General features: G+C 44.1%; 1 protein-coding gene across 2 annotated transcripts in view; it reads right to left on the bottom strand.

Moving 5' to 3' along the window:
• The window catches only part of LOC311236070 (uncharacterized protein), a 182,557-nt gene that overhangs the window by 74,140 nt on the left and 87,159 nt on the right, over window positions 1-21,258 (bottom strand). For both annotated transcript variants that reach the window (XM_084323663.1, XM_084323664.1), the window contains 8 exons: window positions 20,587-20,734; window positions 15,597-15,774; window positions 14,187-14,364; window positions 11,766-11,892; window positions 10,827-10,946; window positions 5,199-5,349; window positions 4,337-4,449; window positions 3,403-3,553 (listed from right to left, as the gene is read on the bottom strand). In XM_084323663.1, the coding sequence (XP_084179789.1) occupies window positions 3,403-3,553; window positions 4,337-4,449; window positions 5,199-5,349; window positions 10,827-10,946; window positions 11,766-11,892; window positions 14,187-14,364; window positions 15,597-15,774; window positions 20,587-20,734 (1,166 nt within the window). The remainder of the gene's footprint in view (window positions 1-3,402; window positions 3,554-4,336; window positions 4,450-5,198; window positions 5,350-10,826; window positions 10,947-11,765; window positions 11,893-14,186; window positions 14,365-15,596; window positions 15,775-20,586; window positions 20,735-21,258) is intronic.

The raw sequence follows: 21,258 nt of genomic DNA, 5'->3' as shown, positions 1-21,258 counted from the left end.
AGTATCATATTACTCTGATCACAAACCAACAGCATGCACCGTGTATCACGTTTCGAAGCGGAGATTTCACCATGGAATAAGGGGATTTATCATCAACCAATGGACATATCGATCTACCAGATGCCGATCGATAACGGGGAAATGCTGCCGGGTATCACACGGGCTGACGGTAAGACATTTATCACCTAATTTATAGCCGGATCGGAGCTTGCTGTGCAACCCACGCAATCGATCTGTGAATGTGGCTACTTACACGGACACTGTATTGGTAATCAATAATACTAATCGACGTCCCCCGCCGCCCCCCTTTCATCCATAGATGCTCTGGGATAGTCCGGATCATAAGCATTTTGTCTTATTTCATTAGCATATATACAACGGAAATGCCGTTGAATATAACGTTAGTAGCCTTTAGCTCTATAACTAGCTTTCCAGAAAATAGATGATACGAAATCTGCGATAAAGCTTATATTCACGGCGCTATAAAATGACAACCTACAGATGGATTTTTTTTTCTTTAAGCCATTCTGAAGGGACGGTTTATGTACTCAATTGACAATGAGAATGGACAGATAGCAACACTATAAAGTATAGATATTAGGCTTGGGCGGTATAATTTTTTTCACACCGTCATATTTTTATGACATAATACCCCGGTATACGGTATATGACGGTATGACTTTCATTTTCATCAGCGGGGGGGGGGGGGGGGGGGGGGGGGGGGGTCAACCCGTGTTACCAAGTAAACAAATCATTGTTAGCTCTCAGTCTCAGAGTGGTAGTCAGAAGCCCGCACCGTTAGCATGTAGCCTAGCCATGGCAGACTATTTGATTCCTTAAGGACTCGAAATTGCCTGGGTTTTGGTCATTATGCTCCCGAAATGCTCGCGCTGTTTGGCTACTTCTATGTGCAGTCAAACTACTCGAATGCTTTATAACCTAGTCATTGATTTAGTTCAGGGTAATCTAAGATTAGCCGCAGAGCTAACGCTAGTTAACGTGAGCTAACGCTAGCTAATCAAGCTCACAGAGAGAGATACACAGCTGACAGCGGATAGTACAGGACGGTACAAATACAATAAAAAAGCGGGTGGGGGCTGTTGTGTAAACCTTGTACTCTTTAGTTCACATCAGGCCATGTGAGCGGATCGGAGCGTGAGCGGCGCGGGGCGCGGAGCGGGCTGTTTTGACGTGAGCGAGGAGTGGGTTTTAAAATGAGTCGGCGCGACGTCCGGAGCGAGAGTTCTCCTCCGCTCCAATCCACTCCAGGCCGCTCACAGTGGTTTAACACTGTTGATGTAATATATACATGCAGTACAATGCCAAAGCAACAGATGGCGATGTACAAACATGAAGGCCATTTTCAACCAATGAGAAGGGTTCAGGCTTCGTCACTGTAGAGACGCCCACCATAGATATCTATGACGCCCACACTCACTCCTGTTAAAAAAAGTATCGACGCCATTGTTGTTGACGTTAGCTTACATGCTAACGTTAATGGCAGCGACCATAGCATTGTGGCTCGGCTAGCCTATCATCGCTTAATAGAACTAGTGAATGGATAAACAACGTTATTTAACATTGCAGAATGGCTACAATTACAATGCGGCTCAATACAAACAATTGTTAAGGGGCCCAGGGGGTGTAGACTGTTGTAGTTTGAGCTCATTTACACCATGCTCCAAAAAAGAAAAAGAAAAACTGCCGAGCGATCTGGCGCGGGGAGCGCTCGATTCAAGGTGAGTGGGGAGCGAGCGGAGAGCGACTTGGGAGCGGGGTCAACATGAGCGATTAGCGGAGCGGACCAAGCTTTAAAGAGCGAAGAGCGGATTTCTCGGCCGCGCCGATCCGCTCACGTGGCCTGGTTCACATATAATAAGAGACGGATTATTTGCTTGCTCCACTAGTGCACCACAACAACACACACCAAGTCTTGTCACAACGCTTTACGGTATTTTCACAGCACTGTCGCAACATTACCGTAAAACGTGAACACCGTTGTGACCCACTCGCTTCACTAGTGAGGACTGGTCTCGCCCTCTGCTGGCGCGTGTGTGCACTACACTCAAAACTCTGTTTCACTGTAAAAGAAACTGAAGCGCATCTGTGATTTTGACGGTGACGGACGGTATTGATTTTCAATACCGTCGGGATTTCTAAATACCCTGGTATACCGTAATACCGTCATACCGCCCAAGCCTAATAGATATAGCTGTTAGAAAACCCACATGTTTGTTTACACTCCCCGGTCCTCTAGCCACTAATTAGACTAAGCCCATCGGTCGTCAAAGTGTTAATATCGAATATTCTTTTTAATTAAAAATATATTGTTGTTTCAGTTTGAATTCAGTTAAAATGTTCAGTTTCAGTTAAATTCAGTTATTCTTTTTAATAGAATGGATAATTAAAATCAAAGGGTATTGCACATAATAGGCACTTCTATCAACCGGTTTTAATAAACAAACAGAAACAGTAGCATGTGCATCTTTTAGATCAATTAGGCTATGAAAATTAGGCTGCCTCTAAATATAAAAAGGAATGAAATAAGAATGGTTTGCTTAAATAAAAAAATGTAAGTATAAATTTTTTTTGGATATGAAAATCGAATGTAGATATGGGATTGAATATTCGGTCCCATCCCTAGTGTGTGGTGGTGTCTTTATCTGCAGAGACAATTCCCTCTGCCTGTATTTTATTATTTTGCTGTGCTCATTTCTGGGCGTCAACCTTTGCCATTTCCCCACGTGGAAGGCACCTGATTGGATAAACATGGTTCTCTTATCCAGAAAATGGTGGCTTGTTTGCTCGTCAACTTTCTCTTTTTCTACCTTAAGTTGAACCTAAAATATGTAAACAAATTAAAAAAAAAATTGTTTAGTGGTACAGCATGTTTGTGATATTGCTAGATCTTGAGTCATATTTGATCTGCAATGCCTGGTTTGACGGTTTGATCTAAACAACGTCAGGTTTCATTGTTTTGATGGTGACATCTAGTGGCTGAAACTACTTAGTATGTTGTTATGAGCTTCATGACTCAAGGGAGTTTATATACAATGTCTTATACATGGGCATTTCACCTACAGTATAATACATCTGAACTCTAAACTGTCCCAGTTATTGGTGTACTAGATTATTACTATGGTCTTGAGTTCACAAAATATATTTGGCTGTAATGCTTTGCTTTGAATAAAAAAAAAGATTCACTGTACTAAGTATGTAAAACAAGTTACATAATAATTTTTTATTAAGGATTCAGTCAGTGTACTCTGATGACATCACATGAGGACAAATTCAACCTCAATATCTTGCAAACCAAATTACTTTGTGCATGACTGTTTCCAGTGCAAAGTCTGGGACATATAAAGATAAACACAAGGACAAAGTCAGGTGAGGGGGAGGCACCTGAGTTGAGTGTCGGCAGGAAGGCTTTGCCCTTGAGCAGCTGTATAATCTGCCCGGCAACGGGTTTGAAGAAGTCCAGCACCTCGTCGGGCAACGGAACAAACTGCAGGAAGTGGCACAGGCCCTCCATCCCACTGAACTCTGGGTGATCCTGGAACAAACACAGAATTGATATGGAGAGGATATTAAAGGAATAGTCCACCATGTTTAAGATGCCTATCTCACTTGGAAGTAATTTCAAGTCTATCCGAGAAGCACTTGCAGCAAGTGTTTTGGTATTTTAAAATACCGGAAGCAGAAGACGTTGACATTTGTTGATGATGGTAGTAATTACAGCCAATGGGAGGACATGCGGCATGGGTTTTCTAAAGATGCTACACGCCCCCATTGACTTCCACTAGTGTTGCTAACAAATGCTAACATGTTCTGCTTCCAATATCAAAAACCAAAACTCTTGGTGCAAGTGCTTTTTGGATAAACTCTCCAATTTTGTGAGTCAGATTAAAAGATTAACAAGCACTAATAAGTTCTAAGTGTTGCTACAAATGTTTCACATTATCTTATATAGACCTTTTCTTAGAGACAAAGATATTCCTTTATTGAAATTAGTCATAGCAGCATGTGGGAGAGGGGGGGGGGCACAGGTATGGGCAGGGTAATAGTAGAAATACATAAATACAGGCAATCAAATTTAGATCTGAATATAAAAATATGAGAAAAATAAACAGTGTAAACAATATAACTAACTCTGAATATAAAGATATGAGAAATAAGAAGTAAACAAAGGTGCAGACGAGGATCTGTATGCCCTATAGGTTATATTGTAACATATAATAACAACAGTTTATTTACTGTTGTGATGTTTAGCTTGACAGGAGATAAAACTGAGGCCAAAGCTGTAACAGTAAGCGGTATAATTCTTCTCCTGTCTTACGGTGAAGACGTCCATGGCCTGGAGGAACAGCTGGGGGACCTCGGAGCGGAGCCACTGGTTCCAGGGACTGTCTCGGTCCACGTCTTCACGAGAAGAAGGGATGTCGAAGTCACCTGCAGTGGGAGGAGAGGAAAGGAGAGGGTGAAGTGAGAATCGTTCACTCGTTCCCCTCTTCTGGGGGGGGCGGTCGCACCGGCTGTACTGAAGTTCAAATGTAGCGTAGTTACAGATTAAGTGGCTATTAAATCCTGATTCACACATGGTACAAGCAGTAGCATGATGAAAATAAGTTACAATGTGAGTAACAATGTAATCATATTTACACATGCTATGCCTGCAGTCATAAGGCAGGGTTAAATGATCCAGATTCACATCATTAGACTGGCTAACAGTAAACAGATATTTATCTGTCGGATAAATTATGAGGTCATTCTGGTTTTAACAGACATTAGGTTCAGTGCCACACGTTACCACCACTCATCTATGTGGAGACATTGGCACAGCTGTCTATTTGTGGGACATTGATGTGTATTTTAAGTGATGTTATTTTTACCTGTTGTGTGTAATTTTATATAGGTTGTGTATGTTTTATTTTTTTTATCTGGACCATGAGTCCGTATTAACGTTTGAATTGTTATTGTAATTAAAATGTCCCCTAACGACTTGGTGGTGTAACTGACACACGTAAGTGACTACTTAATAGCTACCTCTGCTAGGCCTCTGGTAAAACATACGTAGGTATAGCAGATGCATCCCAGTCCTTGGCAGTGACCATGTGACTATGGCATATATACATACAGTAAATAGACTATATCAATAACAGATGTCATGCTAACTATGTGCTTCTTAAATAAATGTTCACCTTGGACGATGAAGCGGAAGCCAAAGCTACGGAGGGGCAGGAAGGCGAAGACGGGCTGTTTCTGAGGCGGTGCTCTGACGTCACTTCCTGTGGCATCGTCAACCAGCTGGAAGGCCAAGGCGAGCTCCGTGGACTCCACATCCTCTTTGATCTGAGGAGAAAAGAAGCCGCTATCATCCCTCATCACTAAAAACATTTACCTCCACACGCGCCATGCGATTGGACAAGAGATGTTCCACGAGTGCTTGTAACCGGAGTATAGGAACTGGTACCAGTACCTTACATTGCTGAGCAACAGAGAACTAATTGTTGTTGGTGGTGTAGTTGTTTAACCTTATGTATGAAAGGACTAAGTAAGAAATGTTACATTTCGTTTTTGCTTACGTTCTGCTCTGCTGGGATAATCTCTTCATTACTATTCATTACTTTAACAGTTGAATTATTAGCTTTTTTCTCGTATAGTTTTTTTCTTGTTGCGGTTTCTTCGAGATGGCATCGCCATCGAGATCCGAGAAGCCTTCTTGGGTCTCCACCAGCGCTCCCTCCTTCCAACCTCCGCCGTTCGCCCCGGCGGCGTGTGGCGCCAAGTGCATGCCGCCCGAAGGCCGTTGAGCGCCCCTCACTCACGAGGAGGATAGCTCCGGCTCCGGCGTCCCCATCAACAGACCCCCGGCCACGGGCACAGTCTCTCTGGTGGCAGCCGATTGCGGCACAAGCTCTCCGCCTCTGCTTGCTCCCGCCGTTCGGTGGTGAGCGAGTAGGGCGGGTGGTCAGAGAAGGAGGAAGAGTACGTGGAGCCGCGGGGTTCGATTCCCTTCGGTTCTGCGGAAGAGCTGGTGCCAGAGAGGACCTTGAACTCTCCTACCATCACATCCGAGAGGGTTACATGGAAGGGGCGGGGGGTTTCTTCTTTGATGCCTCGCTGGCAAGAGTCGGGGTTCGAAACCCCGACGCCAAATGGCGAGAGGCCTTGTCCTAATACGTGAGACGTAAACATGGGGGAAAAGTCGGCAGATGGAGGGCACCTCGAGGGGAGAGCCAGCGCCGTACCTCTGAGGACGCGCCGCACCCGGCAGCAGGTAAGGGGCGCAGGGCTAAGCCTAGGCTGTGTCCCCCCCTTTCCTCTACCTCTCTCTTCCTCTCTTTCACACCTAAACCCCCATATCCCCCCCCCCCCCCCCCAAACTAAGTTTCTTTCAATAAACCGGCTGTTGTGTGGCAGTGAAAGGGTTAACCGTTTGGTAGTGCGGCAGTGAAAGGGTTAAGAGTGGCAGGTTTTTGTTGAAGCAGCGTGTAATCATTTCACATTTTGTGTATACCTCGAACGTAGAGTAAAAGCGTAACGGGCGGCAATTCTTGCTTGTGAGGAGCCGCAGGGACTCGTGTGGCCAAGTTTTAGACAAAAGTGGACCCAGGGCTCACGGTTGGTAGCCAGGACTCGGTGGGCCGCTGGGACTCAGGTGGACACGTATTAAACAAACGTAGTCTCAGAGCCCGCGGTTTGGTGGTTAGCTACCATGTTTGGCTTTTTCAAAGCAATGAAGCGGACATATGCTTGCGTATGTTTTTCGCTTGTAATCAACACACAGCTAGTAACACTGATCCTTGTTTTCACCTCGTATGTTTTTCACTTTACGTGAGGTTGGTTGGGGAGGGGGGGGGATAAACCCTTCCCTTTGGGGTGTGTTGTATCAATTTGATGAAATGCTGACGAGGTGGCTTAAAACAAGTGCTCTCATCGCTCGGGTATCCCCTGTACGCACCAGCGTGATGACGCACGTACATGGGACTCCGCTCTGTCAGGTTAGGCTGACGCCCTCAGCTCCCTCTGCGTCAGAGCACACACTAACATATTCCCTGCCATAATAAGCGTCACAGGTTTCGAGTTTTCTTATTGGCCCGAGGGGTATGCCCGTGAGTTGGGGCTTGCGTGGTTCAGATCCCAACTCACGTTGTTGAGTGAGGTCTCTGCGGGATAAACTGGCGTCTTCCCCTCTTGTGAGAGCGGAATTAGTGATGGGTGGTTTTTTTCCCAGGCTCTGTGTATAAATCCTGTGTCAAGGATCCTTGCAAGGACCGGTCTCCCCCCGGTTTACCCAAATTTCTTATCGAAATTCGCCCAACGCTGTTCGCAGGTTTTACGAGCCTAGCGCTGTTATCGGGGCCGCGGCTACGAGAGCCCCAGCCAAGCAGAGGCCATTATTTTTTTTATTTTTCGAACCAGGACAGCCCATTTTAAATAGGCATAAATGTAAGGGTCTGTTCCCCGTTCTTCGATATCAGCGCTTGTCCTAAGGGACCGATGTCAGGGACCGGCGCGCCCTGATTCGTCCGAATGGCATAGCGGCGTTTATGCGGTCGGCCGGGAGGGAGTTTACCTCTGCCGAGCGCCAGGCGAGCACTGCTCGTGAAAATGAATCTGGCAGCTCAAAGGCTCGCTGCATTTCCAGGGGGAAATGACGGGGCAGCTCAAGCATCACAGGGGGGCTTCACGCCCGATGGGTGGGCCACCGTTAGCTGTTCTTTTACAGTCTGTCTCGTGGCGCCTCCTGTGGTTTTTTTGAGGGGCGGCGGCGTTGGGGACCCGGGACTTATCCTGGTCGCGCCGGACCGGATCAGTTCAACCCGGTGTCCGCCGGGTCAGAGGCGAGCGCTGCTCATTCAATATATTCTGTTAACCCGAAGGGCCCTGTGTGTTTCCGGGGGGAAATGCCAGGGCAGACCGGACGCCACGGGGGCTCCCCCCCCCCCCCTTCTGTTTCGGGGCGGTTGTCTCCCCGGTATGCCATCTGACCCCACGAGATTATGAGGGAGAGCCTCCTCAGGGAGCTTCAGAGCCTCCTCCTCAGGGAGTTTCAAAGCCTCCTCAGGGAGTTTCCGGAGCCTCCCCCTCAGTGAGAGAGCCTCCTCAGGGAGTTTTTCAGAGCTTCCTCCTCAGGGGGTCCTCGCGGCATACCAGGCGGAGGGCCTTCACCTGTTGTGTCCTGTCCGTGTGCTGGCGGTGTCGCGAGTAAACGCCTGGAGAGGTCTAGATGCCACGGCCTCGTTGACCTCACCAGGTCCATTTGGTCAGGTCCTAGCTACTGGACTCGGCGGCAGGCCTGCCTCTGAGTGGTCCATGGGGCTGGGGCCTCCTCCGCGCCCCGCTGCTAAGGCTTCGCTGGCGGAGTTAGGGTTCAGAACCCCAACCCCACGAGACGCCTCGTGGGCAGAGTCTGGGTTTAACGACCCCGACCCCACAAGGTGTGGGAGCGGTAACACGAACATATGCTTTCCGTCCTTTTTCCCCACGGTCTACTCACACTACTCACTAGGAAGGGTGGGGGGGGACCCTCCCCAGTGTTCTGATGGTTGTAAAGGGGACCTCAGCGGGTACATTTGTTGGGCTCTCCGCGTCCTGCTCCGCTCCTGTGTCCCAGCAGAGCAGAACGCTCACAAAAACTCATGTACTGTAACTAGGGTTATAGGATAACCTTCGTTATATAACCACCAATAACCAATAACCACAAAACACAGTAGTACTTCCTCACCTATGTTATTGCTTAATTAACTGCAGGATGAGTTAGTAGCTTATCTTGTTGTCTCAATCACTTTACCTTTTAAAAATCTATTAAAATCAATGAATCCAGAGAATAATGGAGTTGAACGCAATTTAATTTCATCTTTTACAAGACACACAATGTCCTGAGACTGGACATTAACAATCATTTCGATGGCAGTTTAATGTCACAGTTGGAACGCCGTTAAAAACTGATCTGAGGAGCAGAAGCTCTGCTTTATGCGTCTGTTCCTCCGCTGGTCCATTTAATTGTCTTACGCAACATAACGGCTAGTGACTCATGGCTTCCTCTGGGGAGAAGGAGATGAGAGAGAAGAAAACTAGAGGAGAAGACAGCAGTCTGACAAAGGGACATTTCAGCTTGACAGCTCATCAAGATCCATCCAGCAGCGAGTGTGTGTGTGTGTGTGTGTGTGTGTGTGTGTGTGTGTGGGAGATAAATGGAGAGCCTATTCATCTTGATAGATAAAAGAAATATGCACTTCTTGTTGGGACAACCGACTTCTCTATTGATGAAATAGTTTAATGAAACCATGTAAGTGCACCTGTTGTTGAAGTGCCGACTCCTCTAAGTTATTGATTGCTTTAAGCAACTCATAAGTGCGTCTGTTGGCGTCTCCAGCTGTAAGGCACCTAACTGCACAGTTGGAAAGCTGTTAAAAACTGATCTGAGGAGCAGAAGCTCTGCTTTATGCGTCTGTTCCTCCGCTGGTCCATTTAATTGTCTTATGCAACCTAACAGCAGGTGACTCTCATGGCTTCCTCTGGGGAGAAGGAGATGAGAGAGAAGAAAACTAGAGGAGAAGACAGCAGTCTGACAAAAGGACATTTCAGCTCGACAGCTCATCAAGATCCATCCAGCAGTCTTTCTTGTCAAATGCAGTATTTCTCCCAGCGGTCGAAGTTAAATCACAATGCCTAACAACTAATGAGTTCGTTTGCACGAGGTCTGGGAGAAGAGCATATATATTATATATATATATATTAGTGCTGTCAAACGATTAAAATATTTAACTCGATTAATCGCATGATTGTCCATAGTTAACTCGCGATTAATCGCAAATTAATCGATTTTTTTTTTTTTTTTTTATACCTTAAACAGATCTTTTTCAAGTTCCAAGTTTTAATACTCTTATCAACATGCGAGTCAACAAATGCTTGCTTTGTGCAGCCATTTAACACAAAAGGATGACCCTCATGCATTGCAAATTTGCATCAAATTCAAAACAGAGTGATGCACAAAATAACTTAAAAGAAAATAATAATTTAAAACAATGAATAAAGTGTGCATGAAATAATATGGGAAAGAAAACGTTAGGAACTTGTTACATTCACACACACAAGGGCTGATTAATCACACACCCCCCTCTCTCCCTCACACACACACTCTCCCAGCTCTTTTTCTCTTTTGCCCCTTCCTCATCTCTCTCACCCCCCTCTCTCTCTATATCTCACACACACACACACACACACACACACACACACACACACACACACACACACACACACACACACACACACACACACACTTCAGAAACAAACATAGTATCAATGAGAGCATCAATAATACACCTGAGTGAAGTCTAGTAAAAAAAAAAAAAAAAAATTTTTAGTTAATCTTGAGTTAAAAAAATTAGTGCCATTAATAGAATCGGGAGTTAACGCGATATTAACGCGATATATTTGACAGCCTTAATATATATAGAGAGAGAGAGAGAGAGAGAGAGAGAGAGAGAGAGAGAGAGAGAGAGAGAGAGAGAGAGAGAGAGAGAGAGAGAGAGAGAGAGAGAGAGAGAGAGAGAGAGAGAGAGAGAGAGAGAGAGAGAGAGAGAGAGAGAGAGAGAGAGAGAGAGAGAGAGAGAGAGAGAGAGAGACTATCACTGTTGAGGGAGAGTAGAAGGAGGAACGCTTGCATAACACAGACACAGAAGGCAGGTCAGGGAACTGGCCCACTCTCTCTGCTAGTCTGAATTTCATAAAATTTTCTGGAAAGAGAGAAACTGGGAACTGGGGTAAAGGGATGAGGATTGTGGTGTTTGTGTGTGTGTGTGTCTTTGTGTGTGTATTACCTTCTTGGGCTGCAGTGTGCGTTTGACAACGAGCCAGCGTTCTGTCCCCTCTGTGTGTTCCACCTCCAGTACGTTGTGACTTAGGTCTCTACGAGTCATGGTCACTGCTCGCTTCTCACTCTGCAGAGACAAGGAGAGAGACAGAGAGAGTGACAGGGAAAGAGAGAGAGAGAGCAAGAGCAAGAGCGAGAGAGAGACAGACAGCGAGAGTGAGACGGAGAGAGACGGAAAGAAAGACAGGGCGAGTCAAAGAGAGAGAGAGCGAGACAGAGACAGAAAGAAAGACAGGGAGAGTCAGAGAGAGAGTGAGACAGAGAGAGTCAGAGAGATACAGAAAGAGAGACAGGGATAGACAGAGAGACAGAGTATAGCAGGTTATGTGAGAATGGATACACACAAGTCTGTTGATGTTAAAGGAAAACTCCAACATTTTGGAAAATTTGCTTATTTAACATCTACCCTGGAGACCTTTTTTCTTCTCTGTGCCTAGCTTAGCGTCAGTCACTGGAAGTAGGTTCCTCCATTAGCCTAGTTCCCAACGTCTTCCTACTCCTACTGCATGCACAGTTAAGAAAAAGGTATGCATCTTCTTGTCTAACTCCAGGGTTCCCAAAATGTTGGTGTTAAGATACATACCTTTTTCTTCTCTGTGCATGCAGTAGGAGTAGGAAGACGTGCACCGTTAGCCTAGCTTAGCGTCAGTCACTGGAAGTAGGTTCCTCCATTAGCCTAGTTCCCAACGTCTTCCTACTCCTACTGCATGCACAGAGAAGAAAAAGGTATGTATCTTCTTGTCTAACTCCAGGGTAGATGGCAAATAAGCAAATTTCCCAAAATGTTGGAGTTTTCCTTTAAAGGTCAGTAAGATATTTGATTGTTCGGAATGAGAGCCATGTAGACTCCAACCGTCTAGTGTGCGCGTGTGTGTCTGGCAGCTACCTGGTTGCAGATGGTGATGGAGCGCAGGCGGTGGAGGAAGAGGAGCAGGGAGGGGTGAACATCGTGGAACAGGTTCCTGGTCTGGTGGCTCTCAGAGCGCAGCGGCAGGCAGATCTTAGTGGTCCAACTGATGGGAGAGATGCAGGGAAGCCATGGTGACCAGGCAGGCACGCCAATATTATGGGAAATAACGCTTAGCGCATTCTCCAGTCAGACGAGAAGATAGATACCAATTTCCTCTCTGTGCGCTCAGTAGAAAGATATCCGGCTGCAAGCTATCCATTAGCACAAATGAATGGAAGTGGATACAGATCAGCTAGCCTAGCTGTTGGCCAGAAACACCTCTCCCAGAATTGTAAGCTAGGCTAGCTGATCCGTATCCGCTTCCATTCATTTGTGCTAAGCTAGGCTAACTTGCAGCCGGATAGCTTTCTACTGAACGCACAGAGAGGAAATTGGTAGGGATGCACCGAATATTCGGCCACTAAAAATTATCGGACGAAAATGGTTCAAAAAGGCACTTTCGGCTTTTGGCCGAAAGGGTTTTAGCACCAAAAAAATATCACAGAATGTCAAAGAACAGGGTTACGTTCGTAACCTAACGTGTTGTTGTGATGATATAATCAAAACGCAGCCTCAGTCATTACATGCGCAACGTGTAACGTGAGCTCTTCAGTCCTGCGTTCTACAGCCTGTGATAACTCCTCTTGCGAGTCGCGCTGTTTCTATGTAAACTCCGCGAGCAACACGTCCAATAAATGCGTCTTTAACATGCTTTATATCCTCGCCATTACTATAGTATATACTACTATATTACCAACACACATCAGAAATGCCAGCTCCATACAAATTTTTAAAGGAAAATTAAAAACGTACCTATACAGTCTAGCTTACAAATAGTTATGGCTTGGAAAAACCTGATGGATCCATGAGGCTAAGATAAGCCTTGTGGACCCAACTTTTTAGATGAAGGAACGGGTACATACGCACACAATACACGACCACTGATGGATCCGTAAGGCTTGGATAAGTCTTATGGACCCAACTCTTTAGATGAGGGAACGGGTACATACGCTCACAATACGCGGCCACTGATGGATCCATGGGGCTTGGATAAGTCCTGTGGACCCAACTCTGGCCACTGACCACATGAGGGAACGGGTACATACGCACACAATACGCGGCCACTGATGGATCCATGGGGCTTGGATAAGTCCTATGGACCCAACTCTGACCACTAATAAAAACGTAACTACACTAGCGTTATAAGAGCTAACATTGCTACCTACCGTACAAGTGCATTGGTTTAGTGCATTTCCTACTTCCGGTTGCTACTGAGCGGACATGTTTGTGCGGACCTGTTCTCCCAAACTGGTAAGCAAATGACTGTTTTCATGTTTTTATTTTTACGCTATTTTCATTTTTACGTTATTATTATTATTATTATTATTATTATTATTATTATTATTATTATTATTATTATTATTATTATTATTATTATTATTATTATTATTATTATTATTATTTTATTTATTTTTTTAAACATTGATCTTAACTGATCACTGTGACTTTATTGCTTTTATCGTTATATATGCCTATGTTTGTGTACAGCACTTTGAGCTACATGACATGTATGAAAGGTGCTTTATAAATACTTACTTACTTACTTACTTACTTACTATATGCCCGTCGCGGTTAAAAAAAATTTTTTTAACTAACGGTAGCGTTAAGCTAGCTAACAACGCTTCCATTCCTCACTTTGACTAGTCTCTCTTAAGCTACGTCATCCCCCGCTAAGAGTCACGGGAGATGTAGTAAATACAAGAGTCCTTCCATGTAGGCTAGAACGCCGTGAATTATGACAGTAGCCACTACAGTAACATCATTAAGTCTGCTATAAGCTATTCTCCCTCTCGTGTGTGTGTCTTTATGCAGTTTTAAATCACTGTGGCTTTGTTCTGAATGCACTTTGTTGTAGTTATCCTACAGAGAAAAGAAAATGCACTTGACTTGAATGCACATTTTGTTGTATGCAAAGAGAAAATGTGTACAATCTTTCAGCAGTCAGTCTGGAATTATTGTATGCATTCAAAAGTGCTGAATAAATGTTTTATGCACCCATAATAGTGATTATTAATATTATTTAAGTTAAGTTTTGCCATAATCATGTATTTTGCCATAATCAGGTAGCTGAACAAAAAAAAACATTATATATATATATTTATATTAATAATTTTCTGCCTTTCGGCATTCGGCCAACCGTTTCCTATTTTCGGTATCGGTTTCGGCCAAGAATTTCCCATTCGGTGCATCCCTAGAAATTGGTATTGATGTTCTTGTTGGTAAGTGCATTTCCTATAATGTTGCCATGTTCCTTTAAGAAACGGGTGGTAAAACAGTCTGTTCCAGTGCTTATCTGACCTGTGCTGAACCGCGTCACTCAGGTGGGTGTCCAGAGGCCTCTCCTCCTCCGCCCAGTGGGGCAGGATGTATCCCATGGGCCCGCAGGTCTTGTCGAAGCGCAAGTGGAAACCATTGGAGTGAATCTCTGGGCAGTCGGTCACCTTGAACACCGACTTGAAACCAATTCCCTTTTGGCCTGTGAGGAGTTGGGCAAAGGGAGATAGCGTCAATGCGACAGAAACGCGTGCTTGACGAAGACGGACAGGAGCACTTGGATTGGTCCCCGGGTTGCGGCTCACGTTGACGCCCTATCTGCTCCCGGCTGCCCATGGGGGGAAGGACAACGGGATGGGAAATGTGCAGAGAGACATTTCATCGGCGACTCAGTGCATGTGTGTGTGTGTTCGTGTGGGTCGCCCATCTCGCGTGTGTGTGTTAAAACTGCATGACAAATAAAGACTTCTAGTCTAACCAATTAACACAGAAGCGACATCGGGGGAGTAACACACTATGCAGTTATCTTGGCGGCAGCATTACAAGAGCCGACTGCAAACCAGTGTGGCCACGTATCGCCTAGACTCGTCTCTGTTGCTCAATTGCTTAGAATCATGAAATGAAACCAAAAGATAAAAAATTACTTGAGAATGTTTCGTTAACGGAAAAATATAACTTGTGAAAAGACGTAGGGAGATAGGCAGATGACAAGGAGAGGTTATGTCAGCAGTCTGCCTGTCTGTAGTCATTATCAGCAGGGGCAGCAGGTGCTGGAGCAGTGGCTGGCTGTGATCTAGGACCATTTCACAGCCCAGAGACATTGACGAGCTAATTACCAACGCGGCTACTTGACACAAGACGTATTTGGCCAGCGTGAGTAGGAATTAATGAGTGAACACTAGAAGCAGGACGTGTGAGAAAGAAAGAAAGGAGGAGAGAGAGAGATAGAGAGAGAGAGAAAGAGAGAGAGAGAGAGAGAGAGAGAGAGAGGATGGTGAGGAAGAGAGAGGAAGGAAGAGGAAAGAGGAGAGAGGAGAATGAGAGAGAGGGGCGGGGAGGGAAGGAGAAAGATAGATAAATTAAGGGTTTGGAATATGTCAAATAAAAAGAAACAACAGGGCTGTTAGCAGCTGGCAATCGTGACCGATTTGCAATCAGATTGCAGATCCTTACATATCATTACAAATCTATTCACCTCATTCCAATCAGTTTAATGCGGTGAAATGGGAGTGTCAAGCAAGAAAAAGACTATTCGATTTACATTTTTGAAAGATATTTTTTAGGGCATTTTCGGATTCGCTACAGGCATACAGTAGTTACGTGGTGCGCAACTGCCCTATGTGATGGCAGTTAAAACTTTAATGGATCATTTGTGACCTTGTGAGCACTGCAGACAGAAAAGCAGATCAGCCTGTACACGTCCGGTTAAGTTACCTATGTATCCATATTTGTGTTTTCCCTTGGTGCTGCGGCCCACATCGCAGATGGCCCGGATGTTCTTCTCCTGGAAGCCCGTCTCGTTGTTGAGGATGGTGACACAGTCTCTCTCCACCACAAAGGCCAGGGCGGGAACGGCGCCGCCCTCCGGCGAGTAGCTGTTGTCATCAGCATTCTGGAAAGCAAGGGGGGGGGGCAGGGAACGGGTTACACTTAGGAGTCATTTTAAATACTGGTGGGAATGATAACCATGCTTTACTGGCTCTCAGAGAAACCTATTAAATCCCAAGTGTTGTTTTTTCCCCCAGACACCGGTACATAAATGAAAAATATTAACTTAACTTTCACGCCAAAAATGGTCGAACTGGTAAATGCTGGTCGGATTTACAGCCAGGCATCTCCAAAACATCACAAAAGAACTATTCCGCCATCTTTCCTCGACAGCCCGCAACTGCAACCTCCGAAACGTCCACCACGCTCCCCACCTCGCACCCAAACTACTGCTATCAATTTGTTCCAATAACAAACCATGCTGTTCCTGTTCACAGGGGGGTGTGGCCAAGGCCAGCCACACCCCCCATCACAAAATCACTGACAATGGCCCTTCTGAATATTAGATCGTTGAGCAACAAATCTTTCTTAATCAATGATCTGATAACTGAAAAGAATTTGCAATGCATGTTCCTAGTCGAGACCTGGCTAAATTACATTACTGGTGCGACAACTCTGATAGAAGCCTGCCCTCCAAATTATAAGTATTATCAATTGGTCAGACAAAATAGAAAAAGGGGAGGGCAGGGGCGGCTGGGTGGCGCAGCGGACATTGCACTCGTCACCAACGCAAGAGACACCGGGTTTGCGCCCGGCTGTCGGCGTTGCCTCCGGCTTGGGCCGGCCGTCATACTAACTCAATTGGCAGAGTTGGCGGTTGGAAGTCGATGGGTGGTAATCTGGACGTTGTGGACAGCGACTCCTACAGGTCGGTTGGGGGACGCCTGCACAGCAGAGACAGGAAATGGTGGGGGTAGTGTGAGCCTCCCACACGTTACACCTCGCCAATGAGAGTCCGTGCTGGCAGGTGAAAAGATGCAACAGGCTGCCTCCTCGTGTATCGGAGGGGACACGTGATGCAAGGCTTCTATCCTCCCTACAACCGGCCAGTGGGGGGCATATGCGAGCAACGTTCAAGACAGGAGAGGGAAGAATTGGCACATCAAAATTGGGATGGGAGAAAAATAGAAAAAGGAGAAAAAGTGGATTAAAAAAAAAAAAAGGGGGAGGGCTTGCCGCTATTTTATCTACATCATTTGTATGTAATGACATTGACATAGGTGAATTTACATCATTTTAATATCTTGCTAATGAGCTCAAAGCTGAACTGCCTTTGCTCATCATCACATTGTACCGGCCACCAAAATACTAATCAATATTTCTGCAGGAATTCTCAGAGCTAATCTCAGTCGGTATCCTTAGATGTGAAAGATTAATCATACATGGAGATCTGAATATTCATATAAATAAGAAGAACGACCCCAAGGCTATTGAGCTTACCAACCTACTGGACAGCTTTGAGCTAATACAACATGTAAATGAACCCACTCACCAACCTGGTAACACCCTAGACTTAGTGATGACAACAAGGCTGAACATTGATAAAGTATCAGTAATCGAATTACCTATATCTGACCATCACTGTGTATTCTTCAATGCTAACCTAAACTTAACAGAGACAAAAAAGGTAACCGTTGTAAAGCGAAGAGTACTAGATGACATCGCAGAAGAGAAGTTCTCAAACATCATGAGACAAACTGAACCATCCAGCCTGGACTGTTCTTTAAACTGCATGGTTGAAAATCTCAACAACACCCTATCATATACACTGGATGCTGTCGCTCCATTAACACATCCTGTGCCATTCACGTTGTACGACGTGTTTTAAGTTCATGCGAATTCTGCCAATCCACGGCGTACGACGTTATTGAGATCATATTTAATTTTTTCGCCATGTTATTCATAATTCCCCCACGGAGCCTGGGCTGATGCAGTGGGAGCATGCACAACTCTGCAACGCTTCAATACTGCCCCCTGGTGGATGATCGGCGAGTTGCCAAACCGGAAATGGACGAGTCGATCTCGGTGCGTCTTGGAAATGCGTCCGGCACTCGCATATTGTCGCAGGACTCAAGACACACACTGTGTATATGGATCGCTGCCATAACTCAATAATCGACATGATTTGGGCTGTTATTATTATTATACAAACCGGAAATGGATCGACTTGATCGCCGTCAAATAAGTGGGATCTTTTTGCTCCAGTCTCACCGGCCAACGGTAAGAGGACGCTGACGTAATTTTCAGCGTGTTCGTTTATTATTATCCATGCAAACTGCTCTGATCAATATATCACCCATACTACATAAAGCATTTACTGACAAGCACGGAATTATAAACGACCCCCCCCCCCCGTTCACCCGCGCATGATCAGTCATAACGTTTAGGATCATGTACAGTTGAAATTTTTAATATAGCGTGTATCACCAACAAACTGCATTTGATAATCTATATATGCGTTTATGCCTATATCTCACGTTCTAGGAATTACTGCAGAAAACGATAAAAACATTTATATTCTAGACGGTATTTTCGTATGAACCTATGAATGAAAAAGTAAAACGTTCCTACATCCTGAACGATAGATAATCGATGTTGAATGGGCCATAGTAATGTCAATTTAGCAATACAATTTAAAAAGTTATAGCCCTGCAAAGAAGGTAAACATCTCCATAGGCTTAGACTGGTGGCAGTGATCAAACATTGATGGATATAAGCGTGGCAGGGAATGTGTTAAAGGCAAAAAAAAGTCAAGTGACAAAATCTCCCCATGGTTAAATAATAGCAGTGTTGGTCAGACAAAGAGAATCTGTAGAGCTGCTGAACGAAAATGGAGGAAAACCAAGCTTACGGTCCACTGCGATATATATAAGGAAGCCATGACTGCCTATAACAAAAAAATACGAGTGGCAAGAAAGGACAATTTTTCTAAGATTATAACAGAGAATGTTGGAAACTCTAGAATATTATTCTCAGCCATAGACCAGCTACTCAACACTGCCCCCACCCCTCCACAGTCATCTGCATCAAAATGTGAAGAACTAGCATAATTCAGAACAGTTTTACCATTGTACGACTTTGAACTGTCCAGAACTTATTTTATTGCACTGTAAAATATATATTTTTTTTAATCTATTCTATTCTACAATTGTATTGCACTGCACTATTGCACTATTTTACTCTGTCTATTTTATCTTGCTCCTTTTATTATTGTCTATTTAAAACTGAATCGAACCATAAACTAGGTGGCCTGTTGGGATGTTAGATCCTAATGTGAAACTGTGATTTTATATGTCTGCAATTTATGTGCTCATTTTATGCCCGTCTTTTTTGTGTTGTGAAGCACTTTGAGCTGCAGTTTCTGTATGAAAGGTGCTATACAAATAAAGTTTATTATTATTATATTATTATTATTACATATTTAGTAATTTTTAGCATTTGAACAAGCTTTAGAGTGATGCCTGTTCCTTGGTTAGGTCTTCAGAAAGGACACAAAGTAATAATAATAATAAATTGTATATTATTATAGCACCTTTCATACAAGAATTGCAGCCCAAAGTGTTTCACAGTAGTGATGTAGACATAAAATACATTGGCATAAAATTAGCATAAAATTGGCATAATTATAGACAGGCATAAAATGAGCAGAGAATTTACATAAATATTTCATAGATGTGAAGCAAAGTGCCATGCCTGTGAGCTGCCACTAGGGGCACAGTGGTAACAGTGACTGACTGACTGACTGACTGACTGACTGATTCGCTGTGACACTGCCTGTCTATGAGGTGCTTCGAATCTAATAATAACAACAAGGACATCGATGCTAAGCCAACTGGTCTTACCCAAAGTGCCATACCTGTGAGCCGCCACCTGAGTGAATAAACTGATTGAATTAATGATGAGTTAGTCACATTCATTCTCGTTCCACTGTCAAACATCTCTGACCAAAGAGGAAGTACACTAACCGCTGCAACTTGTATAATTATCCCATTAATTATTATTGAATACAAAATATTGTATTATTGTTCCCCCATATTTTTTTGTTACTTTTATAAATAAGAACCAAAAATGTGTTGAAAGAAGTTAAATAATAAAATTTCACAGCATCTGTGCAGCCTTGTTTATTCACTGTGTCCATGGAAACGACGATGAATGCAGCCATATGGTTTCCTTACAAAGAAAAGACACACTTTTTTGATAACTACATCACTGCATAATAGGGGTGTAACGATGCATCAATTAATCGAAATGCATCGATTCTAATGTGACGATTCAACTGCATCGATTTGAAAATGTTAGAATCGATAATAAAAAAAATAAAAAAAGATATATATATACCGTATATATATATATATATATATATATATTTTTTTTTTAATGTTTCTTTTTTGTGTGTATTGTTTTTATTGACCTATAATCCATTCATGCTGAGTGAATCAGTTCCCCCAGCCACATTTGTGTATAATAATTTTTTGGGGGAATTAACTGATTCTGTGAATCGAATCGTGGTCAAATAAAGAGATTTCATGATGCATTGAATCATTGCCTGAAGAATGGTAATCGAATTTAATCGTTGTGAGGTCGTATCGTTACACCCCTACTGCATAACTCATAAATGTTCAGACAAGCTTAATTTTGTGTTATTTGTGATACTCCAATTCAACGTTATAGCCGCATTTTCTTTCAAACTAATTTGGTCGTGGATCTCCGAATTTGGTAGAAACTTTGTCCCTCTTGTGCAGAGGTGTTTAGCAGGCCATGATGTACAGGCATAGAGACGGCTCTGTGTAGGAGTGTGAGTCACATGCACTGGTCTACAAGGTGCTTCCAATCTAATAATAAAAAGACAAGACACTAAGACAGCGAGTACAGCCACCTGAATGAGTTCCAGGACAAAGTGTGTGTCTTTGCTGTAGAGCTCGGTGGACAGTCGGTCCAGACTGCGGCCCAGTCTGTCCTGGTGAACCATCATCAGCCTCTGGCCCTCAGCGGTCAACTCCACACCGACGCCAAACTCACTCTTCCTGTCGTTACACAGAGGGAACCGGCAGGAGACAGAAAGGCAAGAATGAAGGAGAGACATCACGTCATTTCATACACAGGGTATCTGCAGGTTACATTTAAATTAGGGATGTCCGATATTGGCATAAAAATGTGATATCGGATTTTATTTTTTTTAATTTTTTTTTAAACAAACATATAAACAAACATGACAACACACGATAAGATATACAAGCATTATTAACAGTGCACATCCAATGAAATCACCATATAGTTAAATGTCTTATACAGGATATACCCCCAATACCTGCTATCTAATACCCTACACACATATGCTCTAGCTCGTACCCCCCCCTCCCGGACCCCCCATTGGATAATCCATCCATTATCCCACGCTCCTAACCAGACACTACCATTATATGCTATCTTTTATTATCTCCACCACGTCTAACCACATTTTCATTTTTGATTCATTGAGACCCAAAATTCTTGCTGTAGATATTTCTTGATAGATCACATCGAGATATGTAATAATCCAGACCTTTCG

Source organism: Notolepis coatsorum (assembly GCF_963971535.1).
Source record: "Notolepis coatsorum genome assembly, chromosome: 10".
NCBI classification, from domain to species: Eukaryota; Metazoa; Chordata; class Actinopteri; order Aulopiformes; family Paralepididae; genus Notolepis; species Notolepis coatsorum.
The sequence above is the reverse complement of the archived record's forward strand: the minus strand, read 5'-3'. Positions and strand labels throughout refer to the sequence as shown.